This window comes from Chrysochloris asiatica, unplaced genomic scaffold (assembly GCF_000296735.1).
Source record: "Chrysochloris asiatica unplaced genomic scaffold, ChrAsi1.0 scaffold00035, whole genome shotgun sequence".
Taxonomy (NCBI): domain Eukaryota; kingdom Metazoa; phylum Chordata; class Mammalia; order Afrosoricida; family Chrysochloridae; genus Chrysochloris; species Chrysochloris asiatica.
The window spans coordinates 5855998-5876751 of record NW_006408553.1 but is presented as its reverse complement, the minus strand read 5'-3'; the positions used below and the strand labels follow the sequence as shown (position 1 = coordinate 5876751).

Sequence of the window (20754 nt, the reverse complement as noted above, 5' to 3'; positions counted from 1 at the left end):
CATAGGGTGGGTCACTATGAGTTGGAACTGACTCGACAGCACTTAACAATGACTAAATCTAATTACTTCACAGAGTTGTGAGAATCTAAACCAAATTAATATGGTCAGAGTGTTTTGTAAATTAAGTGCACCAACAGATATGTTGTCACTCAATTACATTTTTCCTATTCCATACTTATATAAGCAATTTACTACTTTAGAAAACAAAACGGGTTATATTTGTTTCTACATAATTCCAGTTATTATCAATGGTATTGTTACAGTTCTACTGTAATATAAATAGCAACCTGTAACCTGCTTTGCTACCAGAGCTCCTTATAAACATCAAACACACACACACACACACACACACATATGCAGATACACACATATACATACACACATATGGGGAGCACAGTGTCTCCATATGTAAAGTACTGACTATGAACCACAAGGTTGGTGGTTCAAGGCCACCAACTACTCTGTGGAAGAAAAATGAGGCTTTCTGTTCCTGCAAAGATTTACAATCTCAGAAACCCTATACAGGGTCCCTATGAGTATACAGATGTATATATATGTATACATATGTTGTTGTTAAGTGCCGTCGAATAGGTTCTGACTCATAGCAACCCTGTACAGGGTTTCCGAGGCTATAAATCTTTACGGGAGCAGAAAGCCTCATCTTTCTCCCATGGAGCAGCTGGTAGTTTCGAACTGCTGACCTTGCGGTTCGCAGCCCAATTTATAACCACTACGCTAACCACAAGGTCGGTTCTTTGAGCCCACCAGCCACTCTGCAAGAGAAAAATGTTTTCTGCTTCCACAAAGATTTACAGCTTTGAAAACCCTATACAAGGAGCAGCTGGTGAGTTTGAACCGCCAAAATTGTGATTAACCGTTCAATGTTTATCCTACAGCGCACTGGAAAAAACAAATGGCAGGAGCTAGTGGCCCAAACATGCTGTTTTAAAGATAAACATCACCTCAATATGGAAAGGGACTGATCTGTTCAGGTTTAAAGGGGATAAACAACAGAAAAATACAAAATTTCCTACTTGAAGTCCTGATAACATGATACCTCAATCTTGAAAATGTTCTCTAAAGTCAATCTAGACTTCAATTCTCCAACTTTCGTTATTTCACCTGTATCAAGACCTGTCTAGAACCAAACAGTGCTGCTGCTTTTCTTCAACAGCACATGCTCTGAACACAAGCCCAAGCAGTTGTTACTGGGAGCCCGGGATTCCAGGCCCAATTCTGCCAATACAACTGTAACCCCACTTAGTCACTCAGGACCTCTTTTTTTTCTATACAATGTACAAGTTGGGCTTGGCAATTTCTTGTATTCCTTTCACCACTACATTACTCTGATTCAGAGTTTTCAGAAGAGAAAAAAAAAAAAAAATCCAGGAAGATAAATGCTAAAAAGGCTGAAGTGGTTACAAGTAGGGAGAGCCAGCTCTTCAGTTTTCCCAGGGTACATTTCTATAGTCTGGAATCCTGGTGTGGCACTGTAGGGTAAACAACTACAAGGTCAGCATTCACACCCACCAGCTGCTCCTTTGAAACCCTATACAGGGTCGCTTTGAGTCAGATGTGACTCAGTAGCACATGACAACAATTCTATACTTTGAATTCTTTTCAAGTATGTATAGTTTAACCATCAAAATATAAGCCACGGCTTATTGTCTCCCTGGAGGAATGCAAATTCGGCTTTAAATCTGAAAGATTTAAAATTTCTGTCTCTAGTTCCATTCTTAGGAAGAGATAGTGATGCTGTAGGATAAACATTGGGACTGTTAATCACAAGGTTAGCAGTTCAAATCTACCAGCTACTCCTCATGAGAAAGATGAGGCTTTCTGCGTCCATAATGATTTATAGCCTCAGAAACTGTATACAGGGTTGCTATGAGTTGGAACCAACTTGAGGGCACCTAGCAACAGCCCCTTTCTTACCTATCACACCCAGTTACTCAATTTTCTAATGGTGCAAAGATGTCAGGTAAGGGCAAATGGAGGCACCCACATTTAGAGCGGGGCTTTGTTAATTGTAGTTGCTAAAGTTCCTCACTAAGCCTTGAGTTTCTTTTAGTCAGGAACTAGGTCTTATTCACTTGAGCAATGGATTTGGTCTTACATGTCATTGTTGCCTGTACAGGGTTTCCAAAGAGTGACTGGTATGTTTGAACCACTGACCTTGTGTTTAGCTGTCCAGTACTCATCCAACAGTGCCACACCAGGACTTCTTACATGTTGTTGCTGTTGTTGTTACATGCTGTGGAGTAGGTTCGACTCATCACAACCCTGTAAGGGGTTTCCGAGGAGTGGCTGATTGTTAACTTCACGGTATCCAAGAGTACTGGTGTGGTCAAGCAATGTCAGTTTGAACTGCAAGGTAGGCAGTTCAAGTTCACCAGCCGCTCCTTGGAAACCCAATACAGGGTCACTATGAGTTGGAACTGACTCAACAGCACTAAACACCTTCAACAACAATTTATTTCCCAAGATCCTGTCAAATATGGAAAATAAAAGTGACTATTATTCACAACAAACTCTAAGATTTTGGAACCTGTTTGGTATAATTGATAGAATCTTAACTGGCTTTTAGTTTCAGTTATGTTATTGCTTAACTGGCTAAGACATATTGAGGAGTAGTGAAGAAACATAAATTTTGGAGACAGTCAACTGTGTAGTTATGTAAAGTCTGGATCTCAGCTTTCTTATGGATATGGAGAAATCTCATATTTCCTAGTGCCAAAAATTAGGTATAACCATATCAAACTGCAACTTTTTCTGGTAAAACATGTCTTGCCTTAAGGAATTTACGACAAAACAATGAAGATATGCTTTACCATACTGCTTAGCACATCATGCAGGTTCTCAATAAATGAAAGTTATGGACTCCTGGTGTGGTACTGTAGGATCAGCATTGAACTTAGAACCATAAGGTCACCAGTTCAAACCCACCAGCTGCTCTTTGGAAACCCTATACAGGATCGCTATGAGTCAGGACCAACTTGATGACACCCAACAGCAACAACAACAACAAAATAATAATAATAAACAGCAGAACTCATCAAACAATATCAATAGCACATGCAAGTAAAATTTTACTGAAGATAATTAAAAAATGGTTGCAGCAGCAAATTGACAGAAATTCAAGCCAGATTCAGAAGAGGAAGTGGAGTGAGGGATATCATTGCTGATGTCAGATGGATCATGGCTGAAAGCAGAGACTACCAGAAAGATGTTTACTTGTACTTTATTGACTATGCAAACTGTGTGGATCACAGCTAATATGGGTAACACTGTGAAGAACTGGAATTTCTGAACAGTTAATTGTGCTCATGAGAAAACTGTACATAGACCAAGAGGCAGCTGCTAGAACAGAACAAGGGGATATTGAATGATTTAATATCAGAAAAGGTATATGTCATTGTACCATACTTATTCAATCTGCATGCTGAGCAACTAATCCGAGAAACTAGATTTTATGAAGAACGAGACATCAGGATCGGAGAAAGTTTCATTAACCCCTTGCAATATGCAGATGATACAACCTTGCTTGCTGAAAGTGAAGAGGGCATTGATGAACACCAATATGGATTACAACTAATGTAAAACAAAAAATTCCCACAAATGGGCCAACAAATATCATGATGGATGGAGAAAAGACTGAAAGTGTCAAGGATTTTATTTTACTTGGATCCACAATCAATGCTCACGGAAACAGCGATCAAGAAGTCAAGGAGGAACAAACAAGATGGCGGACCGGGTAGAAGTGCAGTGAGGAGCTCCATCAGCAACAACACAGAATACTGGACTGACCAGGCTCGGGGGATAGTGCCAGAACTCTGAACCACATATAAAGGAATATTTAGAAAGTTGGAAGGCTTACAGCCAGTGGAATTTGTAGCAGAAGCAAGAAATGCAGTGCTTTCCAATCCAAGGAGCTCAGCTGCTCCATGAGCAGCCATCTTGGGTGAGAACAAGCAGGGGAAGGATCAGAGTAGCCACGACGCCTGACAGAACCGCAGAGATAAAGGTGTGGACATTCTTGTTTTTGGTATCTGTTCACTGGTGTCTCGCTGTGCACCTCCATTCTGGTGACTAGAGGGGGTGCCTGAGTGAGTGGACACCCCACCCCCACCCCCAGAGGGTTCTATTACGCATGTGCACAGATCTCCTCGAAATGTAAATGGAAAGTTTCCACTTAAAACCAAACAGCAGCACAAAACAACCACAGCCGGCACTGAACTGTTTATAACTAGGAACAAGGCCTTCACAGGAGTTGTAGAGCAGGACAGGCAGACTGAAAAGGAAGCAGGCCAAAAATTAAATTCTGAGTTACATCATAATGAACAACAGTGGCATCTTGAAATTTCTCAAGAAGAAGAGTGAAAAGGGAAGCCCATGTCCTGATCACATGTACCTGGAGGCAATCAGAAAGCATAAAAAATACCAAAACACACACCCATCTAAGTATTAAGGCTACAGCAAACTACTGAAAAACTAGTGAATATGCCCAAAAAACAGAAACAGATGACCATATCAGCACATGTCCAGGAACGAGATAAAGTAACTGAGACAAGTGAGCTAGAGGTAGACCTACACTCCATACTGGAACGAGTGCAGACTTTGAAAATGGCTGAGAGGGAATTCAGAAAAATGATCATAAAATGTATCAAAACACTTTATAATGGAGTTGAGAAAATAAGGAAGAAATCAGGAAAGTGCTATAGGGGCAATCAAATTAAGATAGATACAACATTGGAAACAAAAACCTGCAAAAAGAGGTCCAGATGATTAATAATAAAATATCAGAAATGGACAATACACTGAAAGGGCAAAGGAGTAGAATAGAAGAGATGGAAGCCAAAACCAGCGAGATAGAAGATAAAGCTCTCAATACTGCTATGACAGAAGAGCAAGCAGAAAAAAAGGATAAAAAAATCTGAAGAGAATCTAAGATTCAAGCTGGCTAACATGAAGAGGAATGATTTAAGAATTACTGACATTCTGGAACAGGAAGAATCACAGAAGTCCACAGAGGAGATAGTTGAAGAGTTACTGGAAGAAAATTTCCCTAACATCTTGAAGGATGAGAAGATAAACATTCAAGAAGCCAAACGTACCCCAGGAAGGACAGATCGCAAAAGAAAATCACCAAGACATATCACAATCAAGCTTCTTCAAAATCAAATATAAAGGCAGAATCCTAAAAGCAGCCAAGGAAAAGAGAAGTGTAACATACAAAGGCAAGCAAATCAGATTAAGCTCGGATCTCTCAACAGAACCACGCAGGCAAGAAGGCAATGTATAAAACCCTAAAAGAAAAAACTGCTAACCCAAAATCCTCTACCAGGCAAAGCTGTCAATCAAATACGATGGTGTAATCAAAACATTCCAGGATAAAGAGAAGCTAAGGGATTTTGCCAAACACAACCCTGATAAGAAAAAACATCCTAAAGGGAATTCTGTGGACTGAGAACCAACAAGAATAGACAACAACCACAGACTGACCTATGTGGCAACATGACCCAGAACTCAATCTACAAATGGAAGAATTGGGAACAGAATAAAACTGTAAGAACAAATTCAGAGGATCTGGGAGTCTATGATCAAAACAGTCTATGATCAAAAGGTCAGTCTATGATCAAAACAATTACAATGTGAAACAAAGTAAACACAGAAGAACAGAGATCCAAGTGGTGAGAAGGTCAGGTAGATTATAGGATAAAATAGACTGTCGTAAATGGAGTGAAAGTTAATGGAAGATAAGGTAACCCACAACGGTGGGGTTGGGATGGGGGGTTAAGGGGGAGGTAGAGGAAGGCGACGAGCGGTAGAGCACAGGGTAAGGGAAGACACATCACAGTCTGGGTGCTGGGGAGAGCAATACAAGAAGAGGGAGGAAGTGGAAGAACAAGATAGATACGGGAACACTGAGAAAGCTTGCATGGGCTAAGTTGGACAGAACTAAATAGTGATGCATGCTCAACCTTGGAACAACAGGGCTCTGTGATACAGTGATCAAGGCATAGTCTGAAGAAAGGAAGTAATACTAAAATGCTTGACTGTTTTATGAATATTGGTTTCCCTTGTCTACTACTGCAAAATAGACACTTCAGTGGGAAAGAAAGGAATGCTGGGAAACATGATTAGAGAAAACTTATAAGCCCATCTTCAGCCTATAACTAATTGGAATTCCTAAAAGGGGTTCTAGAACTTGCCCAGTGAAATAGGCCTCTTGAAAAACCTTTGCAGAGTATAGGACCTTAGGTGGAATCCTGAGTCCCATCCGGAACCTTATGAGGTGGGACATTCCCACTAGAAAGGACAAGCAAACCAGCCTGGAACATCTAGAGTGACAGAAGATGCATCTTCAAAGAAAGATCAAGAAAAACCCAAAACAAAAATGTCAGCATGACGGGTTACTACAAGAATAAGCAAGCTGTTCACTGGGAAGCCATCAAGGCAAGCAATCAAGTTCCTTCAGGATAAACTCCCCTCTGAGACTGAAACTCAAAGGGAACATATAAGCAGTCATGTAAACTTGCTGGCAACCACATTGGTCTACTGGTGAGTGGATGAGGGGGAAAGGCAGCAATGAAGAAATGGGCTGAATTCAACCACAGTCCATTGACTCCCGATGACTTGGAGAGGTGAAAGAGAAGAAGAAGGGCTGCTGGTCCAAAGTGTGGTGAGACCTGGGGACAGCTGGGCCCATGACAAGGACATAGCCACAGAGGGCTGGAGCTGAGAGTGAAGCATCCAGCTAAAAAGAAGTAAGGGGAGATGCACAACACCACCTAAACTTTTAGATAGTACCCATTTGACCTAGCTTCGATGGCTTGATAATCAGAACATGACTAGAGGAAGATTTAAAAAAAAAAAAGGAAACGAGGGTAAATTGCTACAATTTGATGAACTTGACCTATGGCGGCAGTAACTCTAAATACCAACAGAAAGGGAAGGAGTCTTCACATCAAGTGTCAAAGTGATCCACTATCCCCTCTGTACACAGGGTAGATAGGGATGGGCAACTTACACATTGGCTACCTAAAATGAGGGGGCAATAAAGGCACGAAGAGACTGGCTTACAAGGATTCAAGAGGGAGTTTAATTTAAGTGTGTGTGGGGGGAAGAAAAAGTCCCCACTGAATAGTTTCCATCTTGTCTAAATGGGTCTGGTTAAAAGAGATTGGGATAAGATTCTAATGATTCAATAGTAAGTGTTATCATGACTAATTGTGACTGTCACAATTGTAAAGGTAGAAGTTTTGTAATAAAAATAGGGGAGCAGTTAATCTTACAGTCCAGAAACAAAGGACCCTAGGATCATCAAGGGAGAGCACAAACAGAATGTGGGGCCTTATCCAGAGAACCAGTGAACACCAGAGATGGTGGCAGAGCTGGGGACATGGAGAGGGTGAGCAGCTGAGGACTCTAGATTCATGGGAAGAGAGGTACTAAGAGACAGTGGCCATGAGGCAGACTTGCAGAATGTACCCTCTGGTGGTATAAATTGTTATATATGCCTGAATGTTTTTTTTTTTTTTTTAAAAGAGCTAAAGTAAATAGAAAGAAATACCGTTAACTGATGATACATGGAGGGGGATTGTAATCATTGTGATGAAACAAGGTGCATGATTTGTTCAGTGTAAAACTGATGATCTGCCCTGTAAACAAACTTTCACTCAGTCCACAATAAAAACTTTAAAACAAAACAAAACAAAAATAAGTCAAAGGACATAATGCATTATGCAAATTTGCTACTGCAAAAGACCTCTTTAAAATGTTAACGATCAAGGAGCAAGGATGGACTGTCAGTTTGAGGACAAAGGTGTGCTTGACCCAAGCCATGTTATTTTCAATAGCCTCATATGCATGTGAAAGCTGAACAATAAATAAGGAAGACAGGAGAAACCCTATACATCAAAGCATTTGAATTATGGTGTTTGTGAAGAAAATTCAAAGCATCAGACTACCAGAAGAACAAATAAATCTGTCTTCAAAGAAGTATGGCCATATTGCTCCCTAGAAGTGAGGATTATTGAGATATCAACTCATACTTTGGACATTTTGTCAGAAAGGACTAGTTCCTGGAGAAGCATAGCATGCTTGGTAAAGTGGAGAGTTAGCAAAAGAGGGAAGACCCTCAACGAGATGGACTGATACAGTGGCAGCAACAATGAGCTCAACTATTAACAGTAATGTCATGTTAGAGTCCATTGTTGCTGCCACTGTGTTAATCCATCTAGTTGGAGGTCTTCCTCTTTTTGGTTGACTCTCCACTTTACCAAGTATGATATCCTGCTCCAGGACCTATAGCTATGGGTTACCTAAAGTGATAGGGATACTACACAAACATAGGTAAGGAGTCCTGGTTTAACTCTGTAGGATAAGCACTGGACCACAAGGTTAGTTTGAATCTCAAGGTTGGCAGTTCAGACGCACTAGCTGTTCCTCAGAAAATACTACATAGGATTGCTATTAATCAGAACAGACTCGACTGTACTTAACAACAACTGGAATCAGGATATTGGCAAAGCAGGAACCACTCAACTCTCCCGGGTAATTTTTAAAACCTTCAGGGGTGAAAAACAAAAACATCACAGAAAAAAAATTTCAGCGCTTCTGAAAAAGAATCTCAGTGTCTTTTTACCAACGCTTATATATGGAGTCCTAGTGTGGTACTGAGGGTTTAAGAGCTGGACTGCAAGGTCAGTTTGAAATGTAAGGTTGGTGGTTCAAACTCACCAGCCACTCCTTGGAAACCCTATACAGGGTCGCTATGAGTCAGAACTGACTTGACGGCACCTATCAACAACAACAACATATAAAGTTCAAGGCTACATGGCTTCTGCAGACCATAACATCCAAGAAGCTTTTCCTTCCTTGAGGGCAGTAAAAGGTACAAACAAAACCTCAAGAACACAGCAATATCATATAAAAATGTGTTGTGAATGATCAGTCAAGCTTGAAACAGGAGGTTACAGCTCAACTGAAAAGCTGAGTAGCTGGCGTAGTGGTGCTCACTAACCACACACAGCAAAGGATAGCAATTTCTTCACCTCCACATCCCAAGACAAGCTGCACTTTGTAACATACTTACTGACTTTACACTCTTATAGGTATGTTGTTGTTATGTGCCATCAACTCAGAGATTCTATGCACAACAGAATCAAACATTGCCTGGTCCTGAGCCATCCTCACAATTGTTATGTTTGAGTCCCTTGCTACTGTCACTGTGTCAATTCATCCTGTTGGAGATCATCTTTTTCTGCTGACCCTCCACTTCACCAAGTGATGTCCTTCTCCAGGTATAGGACACTTAAAGTGATAGGGAGACTACAAAAACCACCTGGTATAGAATGCTGGAACTCTGGTTTAAAAAAGCTCCATAGGCAATAACAGGAAACAAAGCCAAGTGAGATACATATTTATAATTTCAAAAGGATTCTCTCCCATTGATGTGTTGTTGTTAAGTGCCACTGAGTCTTTCCAACTTATAGCGACCCTGCGTAGGGTTTTCAAGGAGTGGCTGGTGAACTTAAACTGCCGACTTTGTGGTTCAAAACGAGCTTACAGTCCAGCAAATGAACCCACAGCGCCACACCAGGACTCTGCCCTTGATGTAGGAAGGCATATGCGAAAGACTATCGGCTTTGGGTACAATTTTTATCATTTTTAAGTTCATCATGTGTGAATTGCTAACTGGTTTTCTATAAAGGCATCATTAAAAAGTCAATGCTGTCATAGCAATGGACACTCAATGAGAAAACCTAATCTTAATGGGAAGAGGGGAACTCCCAGAAATGCAAATCAACATAAAAATGTGTCCTGGAAGGTTAACTTTGCTGTACCCAAAATTAAAGTTTATTATTTTAAAAAGTTACACATACTCTTTGATGCAACAATTCTACTCATAGGACTCCAGGGCATGTACCTTAAACTCCTGCACAAATGCACTAGGGTCCAGATTCAGGAATGTTCACAGCATTGCTCTAAATAGCACCAAGCTGTAAATAACAAAATGTCCATCGGATAATAGAATGAATACACTGTTACATTCATATAATGTAATATCACACAACAATAAACATTATGGTGTGGCACGGTAAGTTAAGACGCCAGACTGCAAAGCTGTTTGAACTGCAAAGTCGGCAGTTCAAGCTCACCAGCTGCTCCTCAGAAACCCTATACAGGGTTGCTATGGGTTGGAACCGACTCGATGGCACTTCACAACAACAACATATACACTAAGGAGTTCTGGTAGCGTAGTGGTTACGAATGGGGCTACTAATCTTACCGTCAGCAGTTCCAAACTACCAGCTGTTCCGCGAGAGAAAGATTTACAACCTCGGAAACTGTACAGGGTCGCTATGAGTCGGTACCGACTCCACGGCACATAACAAAAACAACGATATACACTAAGGAGCTCTGGTACCGTAGTGGTTACGAATCGGGCTGCCAATCTCAAGGTCAACAGTTCGAAACTACCAGCTGTTCCGCGGGAGAAAAATGAGGCTTTCTGCTCCCGTAAAGGCTTATAGCCTTGGAAACCCTGTACAGGGTCGCTATGAGTCGGAACCGACTCCACGGCACATAACAATAACAACACAGATATACACAAATTTAATATTAATTGAGAGGAGCACTGTGGCTCCATACAGTAAGCAGTGGACTTCGAACTACAAGGTCCGTGATTCCAGCTCGCCAGCAGCTCCATGGTAAAGATGAGGCTTTCTGCTACGGTGAAGATTTAGGGCCTCAGAAACACTATACAGGATCGCTGTGAGTTGGTACCAACTCCCCGGCACTTAACAACATGAAAATCATCAAATGACACAATACGATTCCACTGATAAAAGTTCAAAAACAGGCAAAGTAAAACTATATTGATCAGGCATTCATACCTAGAGGGTAGAGTTTAACAAGAAAATGATTATCAGGAAACTCAGGATCAAGAGGGAATTGTGCGCACAAAGATACACGGGAGGTGAGGGAACTTGCGGTACGTACCGCCAATGCTTTTTTAAAAATCTGGGTGATTATTAAATTTTCTTTTAAAATGTTGTACATTTTTCTATATCTGAGGGAGCTTCAAAAAGTTCATGGAAAAGTGAGATTCAAAGAGTGAAGTTTTCCCACAAACTTTCTGAAGCCCCCATGTATGTTACATCATAGAAAAATGTATCGGTAACCCCTCCAAGTGATCCACCCCTTTAAAAATGTGAGGGCGCCACCTCGCCAACTCTAAACAAGACACTAGGAAACACAGGCCATAGGAACTGGCAGGAGCCCTTAAGGATCTGGCGTACAGCACATACTACTTGTAAAGTTTTAAAGGGTAGAGGCTCCTAGTGACCCAAAGGTACAGAGGGCTCTGCTCACCGCAGGCCAAGCCCACCTAGAACCACCGAGACCTCGCCCGCCACGTCGGCACTTCCACTGTCTGCCACGGGCGATTCCGGACTGGAACAGGCGACTCCGGGACTTTGCCCGGGTTTTCTGAAGGAAGACGAAGCCTTGCGGTCCGAGGCAACGAATCCCCGCGCCACGAAGCGCCTCAACAACCCCGAGTAGGAGGGGGCGCAAGCGGTGCCCTGGCCGAAGGCAACTCCCGCGGGACCCCGATCCGGGTGGGCGTGGCCCGCAGGCCAGGAAGGGGGAGGGGGCGCGCGTACCTCTCCACTGCAGAGGAACTACCTCGACAATTCCAGTTGCCTGAGAATAGAGATTATTTCCGGGGACTGCCCCCTCCACCCCTCCAGGGCAACCACTAGCTGTCTCTTTTTTTAATTCAGGGTGCAGGCACAGGCGCACGCGCACTGCTAAGCTTCCGTGAGAATGCGAGCGGACTGGCAAAAAAGGACCCTCGCTGCCTAGGCCGAATGCGCGCGCGCCGCCACACGCAGGAAGGCTGGAGTCGGGGACGCGCTCGGCGGCGGTGGAGGTGGAGATGTGAATCGGACCGAGAGTCGATTGTGCGCAGTGGGCAGGCTGCAGCTGCGCTCGCCAGGGTCTCCGCTCTAGGGAGGCGGGGCGTGGGAGGCTGGTGGGCGGGGACACGGGACTGTGGGCGTGTCCGGGGCGCGCGCAACGGACGCGCGATCCCGAGTGAAAGAAGAAGGAGGGGCACCGGGGGTGACGGTGCGGGAGCTGCTGCTAGCGCCCGGGCGAGAGTCGGCGGCCCGCGTCTGTGGAGAAGGTGGGCTAGAAACCAGTTCAGCTGCCCGGACGCTCGGGACTCGTCCCCACATCAGAGCAGCAGTGGTTTCTGGTTAAGAGGGGAGGCGCTGCCAAGCCCCAGAAGGGGAAGATGTTCAACGTGGAGTCTGTGGAGCGGGTGGAGCTGTGCGAAAGCCTTCTCACTTGGGTATGTCATGACCAGCGGGTCGGTGGGAACCCCCTCTTCCAACCCCAGGTCGTCTTTTCGGGATCCCCCCAATGCTTGTCCCGGGGGGCGAGCTCCGAGGGCGGTGGCGCCGTCACATCCGGGGCCTGGGGCGGGCGGAGCCGGGGAACGCCGGTGCGAACCGCGTCTACACCCGCGGCCGGGCGGGGGTCGGCCAAGAACGGCTGGGCGGCGGGGAGGAAGCTTGACCCAGGGTCGGAGGGAAACTTGCCGAGCTTGAGATGTTGGCTGCTCTCCGAGTGGAAACCGGCTCTGTGGAGGCTAATCATGGGGTGCAGGCGACACTGTAATTAGGATTGTTGTTGTTTGCAGCTGATGAGGCGCTGGCGCTTCACTCTCGCGCTTCCAGGGACACCAAAGCCTTGGTTGTCCTTCTCCCCGGCGCAGCGGCTGGAGGCGCTGGGGACTCCTGGTTACGACACTCCTCGCCTTTGTTGTAACGTTCACGAAGAATGGAGCGTAGCCCCTTCAGGATGAGCCCTGTCCCCTGGAAAATAAAAGAGAAGGACTTGGAAGGGAACCGAGTCCAAAAATAGTTTGGGCTAGGAATAATAGGAGAAGGGACCCGAGAAACGGATTATTTAAAACGCAAGATGCATTTTGGCAGTTACAAAGTAAGTGGTGTGGAGGTAGTTATTAAAGATATTAGAGGTAGATTTTAAAAATAAATCTGTAAGGTATTTGAAAGAGTCACTAATATAAATAAAGGACATTTTGAAGTAACGTCGTGGGATTTTAACTTACAAAACAGTTATTAAAATTCTCACATTTTGAAGCTAATATATGTTCAATTCTAATGCAGGTAGTGCGTTTAGAACCATATAGTAAAGGCATATTTGCAAGTGTCTCAAACTGTGGTACCAGTGTCTGGGTTAAGAAGAGGGGGAACTTTATAAGGGGGTAAAGAGATATGAAATAAACGTAGTGTTTGTTTCTGGAAGGTTGATTTTATTCATTAATAATCATTAAGAATATATTTATGGAGGAGACCAAACATTTGTATTAATTTTAAAGATAAAACAGAATTTCAATACATGGTCCTATCTTTGGAGTACAGATAATCATTCTGTGCTGAAACACTTCGGTGGCAATATTTGAAAGCATCGTCTTAAGTTGGTTGTAACAAATATAATGAAAATAGAATCTGAGCATTTCATTACTTGGCTATGTCAGGAATAAATCATATCTTAACAGAATATATATGGTAGTTGTTTAAAAACCGTAGTGACCCTGTGAGGCTTTAAATCTGCGGAAGGAGAACACCTGATCTTTTTCTCACAGAGCTGCTTGTGGGCTCAAACTGCTGACTTTTTGCGCTTATTGTATGGAGCCTCCTTGTTCTCCATATATGATGGCAGAGCACGCTACAGTCAATAACAGTATTTTAGAGCATTCTTGAAGTTTTAGGTTGTTTGCAACAATATAGTTAACACAGTGTTTACAACTCTAATGGAATGGAATGTTACAGATTGAGGCAAAGAAGATGTGCTAAACTGCTGTATTTTGAAAGAGGGAAAAACTGATAACTTGCATAATGCTGCCAAGTTTTGACGAGGCAGGGGAAATATAAAGGAAAGAATTACCACATTCTTTGATTTTGTGGAAGAAATAAGAGTTGGCAGAGGCTACAAATAGAGGGCTGAGGTTCTGAAGACTCTATGTTTTGAATCAGTACAAATAGTACCTCCCTCAGTGCTAGAAAAAGAGGCAAGAGGACAAAGATGAAGTGGGATAGATTGTTAAAAGCCTAGAAGGAAAAGCCAGGAAACAAAGAGGTATATTTGAGGAGCACCTGCAAAAAGATTGTAATCAGTGCAGTTATTTGCATGAGAAATGCTAATATAAAGGGAAAATTACAGGGAACAGTTTGAAGGGATACTAATAGAGAATTTGAGAATCTAGAATAGTTTAGAATCTGACAAAATGTAAAACAAGCAGGCAAACCAAGAATAGTTCATCTTAACAGCTTCAGAGAAAAATCAAGGAATATGAATTTGCAAATAGGCTTTTTGAAATGTCATTGGAAACGTCTTCAAGAATTTCTGGAGAAAAGATTTGAGATTATTAATGACAAAACTGGAGGGCATGGTCTGCACAAAGATGAACAGTTCTAGGATATGAAAACATTTAAAAACATTGTATATCAAACTGTTTCAAAATAAATATGTGTTTAGATCTGGTTTTCCCCTTTTAGTTGTTATTGTATAAAAGGCAGAGTAAATGTTTCTATGAAAAATATTTGAGTTAGCTGAAAATATTCTTTTAATCAAGTCACCTTTCTAATATCTGAAGGCCAGATTAATACTGAATATAATTCCAAAACTAAGTATATGAAAAAAGTATCTATCCAGTCAGTATAATCCAGTAAAAGACTCCCCATTAAGAATACTTTTAGTCTGTTTCATGTAAATTTTCAACTGACTTGGCTGTGTAGTTTCTTGGCATGCAGCAAGTTAGAAGGTGATTGCAGCTCTCAGCAAAATACAGACAGCTGTCAGTGACAGGAGACCTGAGAGCTCAATGTTCTGTCCACTGAATCAGTCTTTGGGCTGACAGCTTTATATGCACTTCAATTCATTTATTGAAGATTATAATTATTATCCTGAATACCAAAAGTTTACCTTTGTTATGTAGCATTTTGTTTAAGATGAGAGAGATGTATAAAATGCATTTTAGAAATTCTCCACTAGAAATTGTTAAATAACAAAATCACAGGCCCTTAAAGGTATGGCTATTAGTCATCTATGCAGCATTCAGTCCTTAAAAGCTGGATAAATTGCCATATTATTAAAGAGCCGACCAGTTCCAGAACCAAGTGTCCCAAATTTCTTTTGAAATTGGAATACTTAAGAAAAGACAAAAGAACTACCAACACAAACCATCTAAAAGCCTAAATTCCAAATAAAGGTTATGTAGCAAGAGCAAGTTCTGCAGGATGTGCTTGAAAATTTCCATTTTACCTCCTCCTCTCCCCACCCTCTGAGTCAAAATATCTGCCCTGCCTAGTACATCTGTCAAGCCTAATTCATTTAAAAAAAACTTTTTATTGTGAATTGAGTGAAGGTTTACAGAGCAGATCAGTTTTACATTCAACAAATCATATACTTTGTTTCATTTCAGTGATTGCAAATCCTTTCCATGTAAGATCAGTTATCCCGATTTCCTCCCTGTGATTCTTGTTTTCATTCCACCTTCATTCCCAACCCTTCTGAATTTTGTCCTTTGGTCTTGAATAGTTGACCATTCCATGGTGTGCATACCTCATACCTATCTACTGCTTGACCGGAAATCATGCCACAAGGGTCAAGCCTAATTCTTTTTTGTTTTTCCAACTTTTTATTGTGAATTGAGTGACGACGGTATTACAGAGCACATCATCAGTTTTACATTCAACAAGTCATATACTTTGTCAAGCCTAATCCCTAGCTGTACATGGATCTCAATGAAAAGTTTGTGCTTTCCAAGACTGTAAAAGAAGAACGAATCAGGAATGCTGCCAATTAATGGCAAGAAGTTATGTGAGAAAGGAAATCATTGCAGACTCCCTGTATTTCTTCTGGGAAGTCCAGCAGCATAAACATACCCTTATGATTTTCATATTACTTATTTGACAACCTGTAAAAGCATACTAGAATTAGGAAGGGTGTCATTTTTATGGTGGGCTTTCTCCATTAGGAGCCATGGTGACACAGTGAGGAAAGATGCTCATTTGTGTGAACCCACCAGCTGCTCCTCAGGAGGAAGTTGAGGCACTCTGTTCTGGAAAAAAAATAACAGCCTTGAAAACCCTATGAGGCAGTTCTATTCTCCCATAGTGTTGTTGTAAGTCAGAATCCACTGGGCTCCAGTGGGTTTGTTGTCTCCACGTAATTCTTACAGTGGGTTTCGTGTCTCCATTCAATTCTTTCTGCTCTGCCTAACTCCAGTATGGAGTCCAAAAATCACTGATGCATGAAAGTCAAATCACATATTGCTTAAAAGCCTTAATTATTGGTTTTACTTTTTAATTGAGAATCTATAGCATGGGATCCTGGTGTGCTGCTAACCACAAGGTATGTGGTTCAAACCAACCAGCTGCTCTTCAGAAAACCTATACAGGGTCATCACGAGTCAGACTGATTTCACAGCACTCAACAACAGCATAGCATGGAATCCTGGTGTGGTGTTGTAGGATAAAGCACTGGACCAAAAGGTTGGTTTGAACTGCAAACTCACCAGCTGCTCCTCAGAAACCCTATTTAGGGTTGCTGTGTGTCAGGATCAACTTGATGGACTTAACAACAACATGGCATTATAATTAAGAGGACAGTTTCTGACATAAGATTGCTTGGTTTTAAATCCTTCGTTTGTTGCATATTAAGGACGGTTTTGGATACAAAACATAACCTCGGTGTTTTCATTGCTCCTAACTACAGTGGTGGTTCCATCCATAGCATTCATTAGCATTGTCTGGAGGACTTGTTAAAACACAGATTGCTGAGTTCTACCACCAGTTTCTGATTCAGGAGGTCTGAAGTGGGGGTCTGAGACTGCATTTTTAACATATTCCATAGTGATGGTATCGCTAGGTTAGTGGCCTGGAGACCACCACAATTGAACAGCACTGCTCTAGAACATGGGTTCTGAAGCTCAGCTATTGCTATTTTGGACCGGATAAAGGAGCTCTGGTAGCGTAGTGGTTACGAATCGGGCTGCGAACCTTAAGGTCAGTGGTTCGAAACTACCAGCCGCTCCGCGGGAGAAAGATGAGGCTTTCTACTCCCGTAAGGATTTACACCCTCGGAAACCCTGTACAGGGTCGCTATGGGTCGGCTCCGACTCGCACTTAACAACAACAACAACAATTCTTTGTTGTGGGCACTTCCACGTACTCTGTAGGCTGTTTACTAGATGCCAGTGTTGTTAAATGCTGTGCGACCCTATGAAGAGTTTCCTAGGAGCAGCTGGCGAGTTTTGAACCACTGACCTTGTGTTTCAGACTGGCCTTGTGGTGTTGTTCAGTGCTTATACTACAGCGCCACCGCAGGACTTCAGGTGCTGATAGCACCATGTAATAAAAATAAAAAAGTATCTCCAGTCATTGGCAAATGTCTTATGGGACATAAAATCAACCCTGTTATGAATTACTGCTCAAGAAATGCTAATTCCAATTTGTCTCATATTTTTATTCCTATCACCTTTCTGTCGGGGAGTGGGAAGAAGGGAGATGAAGTGGAGGTTGGGTGGAGCTGATCAAGCTGGTTGGAATTAAAAGAGCGGTTATAACCCCATAGGTAGAATTTCATATATTCATGGTTATTGTCTGATTGTGCTACCCTGCTGAACTGCTCCTTAGGTATTAGTTAGCTCAAGAGTGTGAGAACTAGTGGGTGAAACGTTTTTTCCTTTTAATGTGTGCAGTCCAGTGGGTTGTTTGTATATTCACAAAGTTGTGCAACAAGCACCACTATCAAGTTCTGGAACATTTTCCTCATGCCAAAAAGAAACTCCACAGAGGTAGATTTTCTTTGGGATATGCTTTACTTTTTTTTTTTTTTTTTTTTCTGTTTTCTTATCGAACCTGAGATGGGCATCCTCTAGCACTTGGTGGTGGTTGTTATGTGCCATGGAGTTGGTTCCGACTCATAGCGACCCTGTACAGGGTTTCTGAGGCTGTAAATCTTTATGGGAACAGAAAGCCTCATCTTTCTCCCATGGAACAGCTGGTAGTTTCAAACTGCTGACCCTGAGGTTACTAGTCTGACTCGAAACCACTACAGTACCTCTAGCCCTTGTTGTTGTTGTTGTTAAGTGCCGTCGAGTCGGTTCCGACCCATAGCGACCTTGTACAGGGTTTCTGAGGCTGTAAATCTTTATGGGAGTAGAAAGCCTGGTAGTTTTGAACTGCTGACCTTAAGGTTCACAGCCCGATTTGTAACCACTATGCTCCCAGAGTGCCTTACCTCAAGCACCACTGCAGAGAAAATAAGAATTGTTTTGGAAGCCACATTCTAAAAATTAGAATGGAAATAGCTTGATTTTTAGTTCCAAGAGAAAAGCAGATAAAGTGTTACAACTAAATTACCTGCTTTATCAAATAACCTTTTATTGAATTGTTTTTTCTGATTGGCCAGAGGCAGCTTTCTAATCTTCCAGGTTTTATATTTGGTAATGCTTTAGATCAGAGGATTAAAAATAGATTTCCAGCTTCCTCCCTTCACCCCCTCCCCCCACTTCTCCCTTCCCTGCCCCGTACCACACACAGATTCTGATTCATAACTGTATATTTTCCAAATAAAAACTTCCCGGATGATTCTAACGTACAAGCAGATATGGGGACCACAGCTTTAGATGTTTCAAAATACTTACATGTTTGTTTTCTCATTCGTTAAGTAACATACCACCCCTATAAGGGATCCCCCGCCTTCAATTTCTAGATGGAAAAATCATTATTGAGCAAGATCAGGTGATATATTCAAGGCTATAAGGTGTAAATTAAGAACAAAGCATGCAGTTAGGGCCTTTTGATGGTGGGCATTGTGCTAGGGTTAGTGACAGATCAGTGAGATGTGGCTCTTCCTGCTGCCTTTCTCCTTCTAAACAAACCTGCCACACTGTTTTTTAATGGACTATTAATTTAGCAACTGTAATATGAAAACTGATCCTTACTTCTTAAACAGCATTATTATCACCACAATGCCTGTCAGAAAGCAAATGGAGCTAGTAGAATGGAGTAAAACTCAAAATCAGTGTCTGCAAATGTTTATTTCTTGCATTTTTTCTAGCCACTTATAATAATTCCAGGGGGTAACTTGGAAGGACACACTTTTTGTCACCCATCCCAAATGGACACATAAGTAAAAAATGACTTGCTATGTGAGTCTTTGAGATAATTACCTTAACATCCACCATCATAACAAGAGCACTACCTGTAAGATTCCTGTACAGAAAATATGTAGAAGTTACCAACTACACTGAAGTCCTAGTGTGGCACTGTAGGAAAAGCACTGGACTGCTAACTGCAAGGTCAGCATGTTAAAAGTTATCAGTCGCTCCTCAGAAACCCGGTACAAGGTCACTATGAGTCACAACTAACTCTACAGGACTCAACAACAACAACAACAACCGACTATGCTTAGTTCTTTTTTTTTTTTAAGGTTTTCATTGTGGATTGAGTGAAAGTTTAAAAGGCAGATCATCAGTTTTACATTCAACAAATCATACGCCTTGTGTCATTACGATGATTAAAATCCCCTCCATGTACCATCAGTTAACAGTATGTCTGTCTAGTCACTTTAGCTTGTTTTTTTAAAAAACAAAAACACTCAGGCGTGTATAATAATTTACACCTCCAAAGGGCATATTCTGCAAGTCTGCCTCCTGGCTACCAGCTCTTAGTCCCTCTCTTCCCATGAATCTAGAGAGTCCTCAGCTGCTCCCGCTCTCCATGACCCCATCTCTGCTTCTGTCTGTGGCGTTGTTGCTTCTCTGGATAAGGTCCTGCATTCTGCTTGTGCTCTTCTCCCTTGATGGTATTAGGGTCCTCTGTATCTGGACTGTTAAGATTAACTACTCCCCTGTTTTTGTTACAAAACTTCTACCTTTACAATTGTGAGAGTCACACTTAGTCATGATAACAATTATTCACTATTGAATCATACGAATCTTATCCCCATCTCTTTTAACCAGATCCATCTAGACAAGATGAAATCTATTCAGTAGGGACTCTTTCTTCCCCCACACACTCTTAAACTAAATTCCCTCTTGAAACCTTGTAAGACAGTCATTTGTGTCTTTGTTGCCCCCTCATTTTAGGTAGCCAATGTCTTAAGTTGCTCATCCCTATCTACCCTATGTACAAAGGGGATAGCATTGATGTGAAGATTCCTTCCCTGTCTGTTGATAGAGTTACTACCTCCATGAATATAAGACAGATTCATCAAATTGTAGCAATTTACCTGTGTTTCCATTATCAAAAAATTATTTTGTTCTTTCTTTTTTTTTTTTTAAATCTTCCTTTAGTTGAGTTATAATTATCAAGCCATGTAGGCTAGGTCAAGTGGATACTATCTGTAACTATGGGGATTCTTGTGTGCCTCCTCTCACTCCATATCACTTGGATGCTTCACTCTCAGCTCTAGCCTTCTGTGGCTATGTCCTTGTCCATGGCCTCAAGTGTCTCCAGGTCTCATCACACTTTGGGCCAACCAGTCCTTCCTCTTTTCACTCTCATCTCCAGGTCAACGGGAGTCAATGGACTGTGGTTGAACTCAGCCCATTTCTTCATTGCTGCCTTTCGCCCTTGTCCACTCACCAGTCCAAAGTGCATTGAAAGAAGTGGCAAAGAACAAGGCACCAGGAATTGATGGAAT

The 20754-nt window shown here is 42.1% G+C and overlaps 1 protein-coding gene across 1 annotated transcript in view; it reads left to right on the top strand.

The window, feature by feature from the left end:
- The first annotated feature begins 12056 nt into the window (after positions 1 to 12056).
- Positions 12057 to 20754, top strand: part of HOOK3 (hook microtubule-tethering protein 3) — a 144797-nt gene continuing 136099 nt past the window's right edge. Inside the window, exon 1 of the mRNA XM_006859913.1 lies at positions 12057 to 12364. Coding sequence (XP_006859975.1) covers positions 12308 to 12364 — 57 coding nt within the window. The 5' untranslated portion in view covers positions 12057 to 12307. The remainder of the gene's footprint in view (positions 12365 to 20754) is intronic.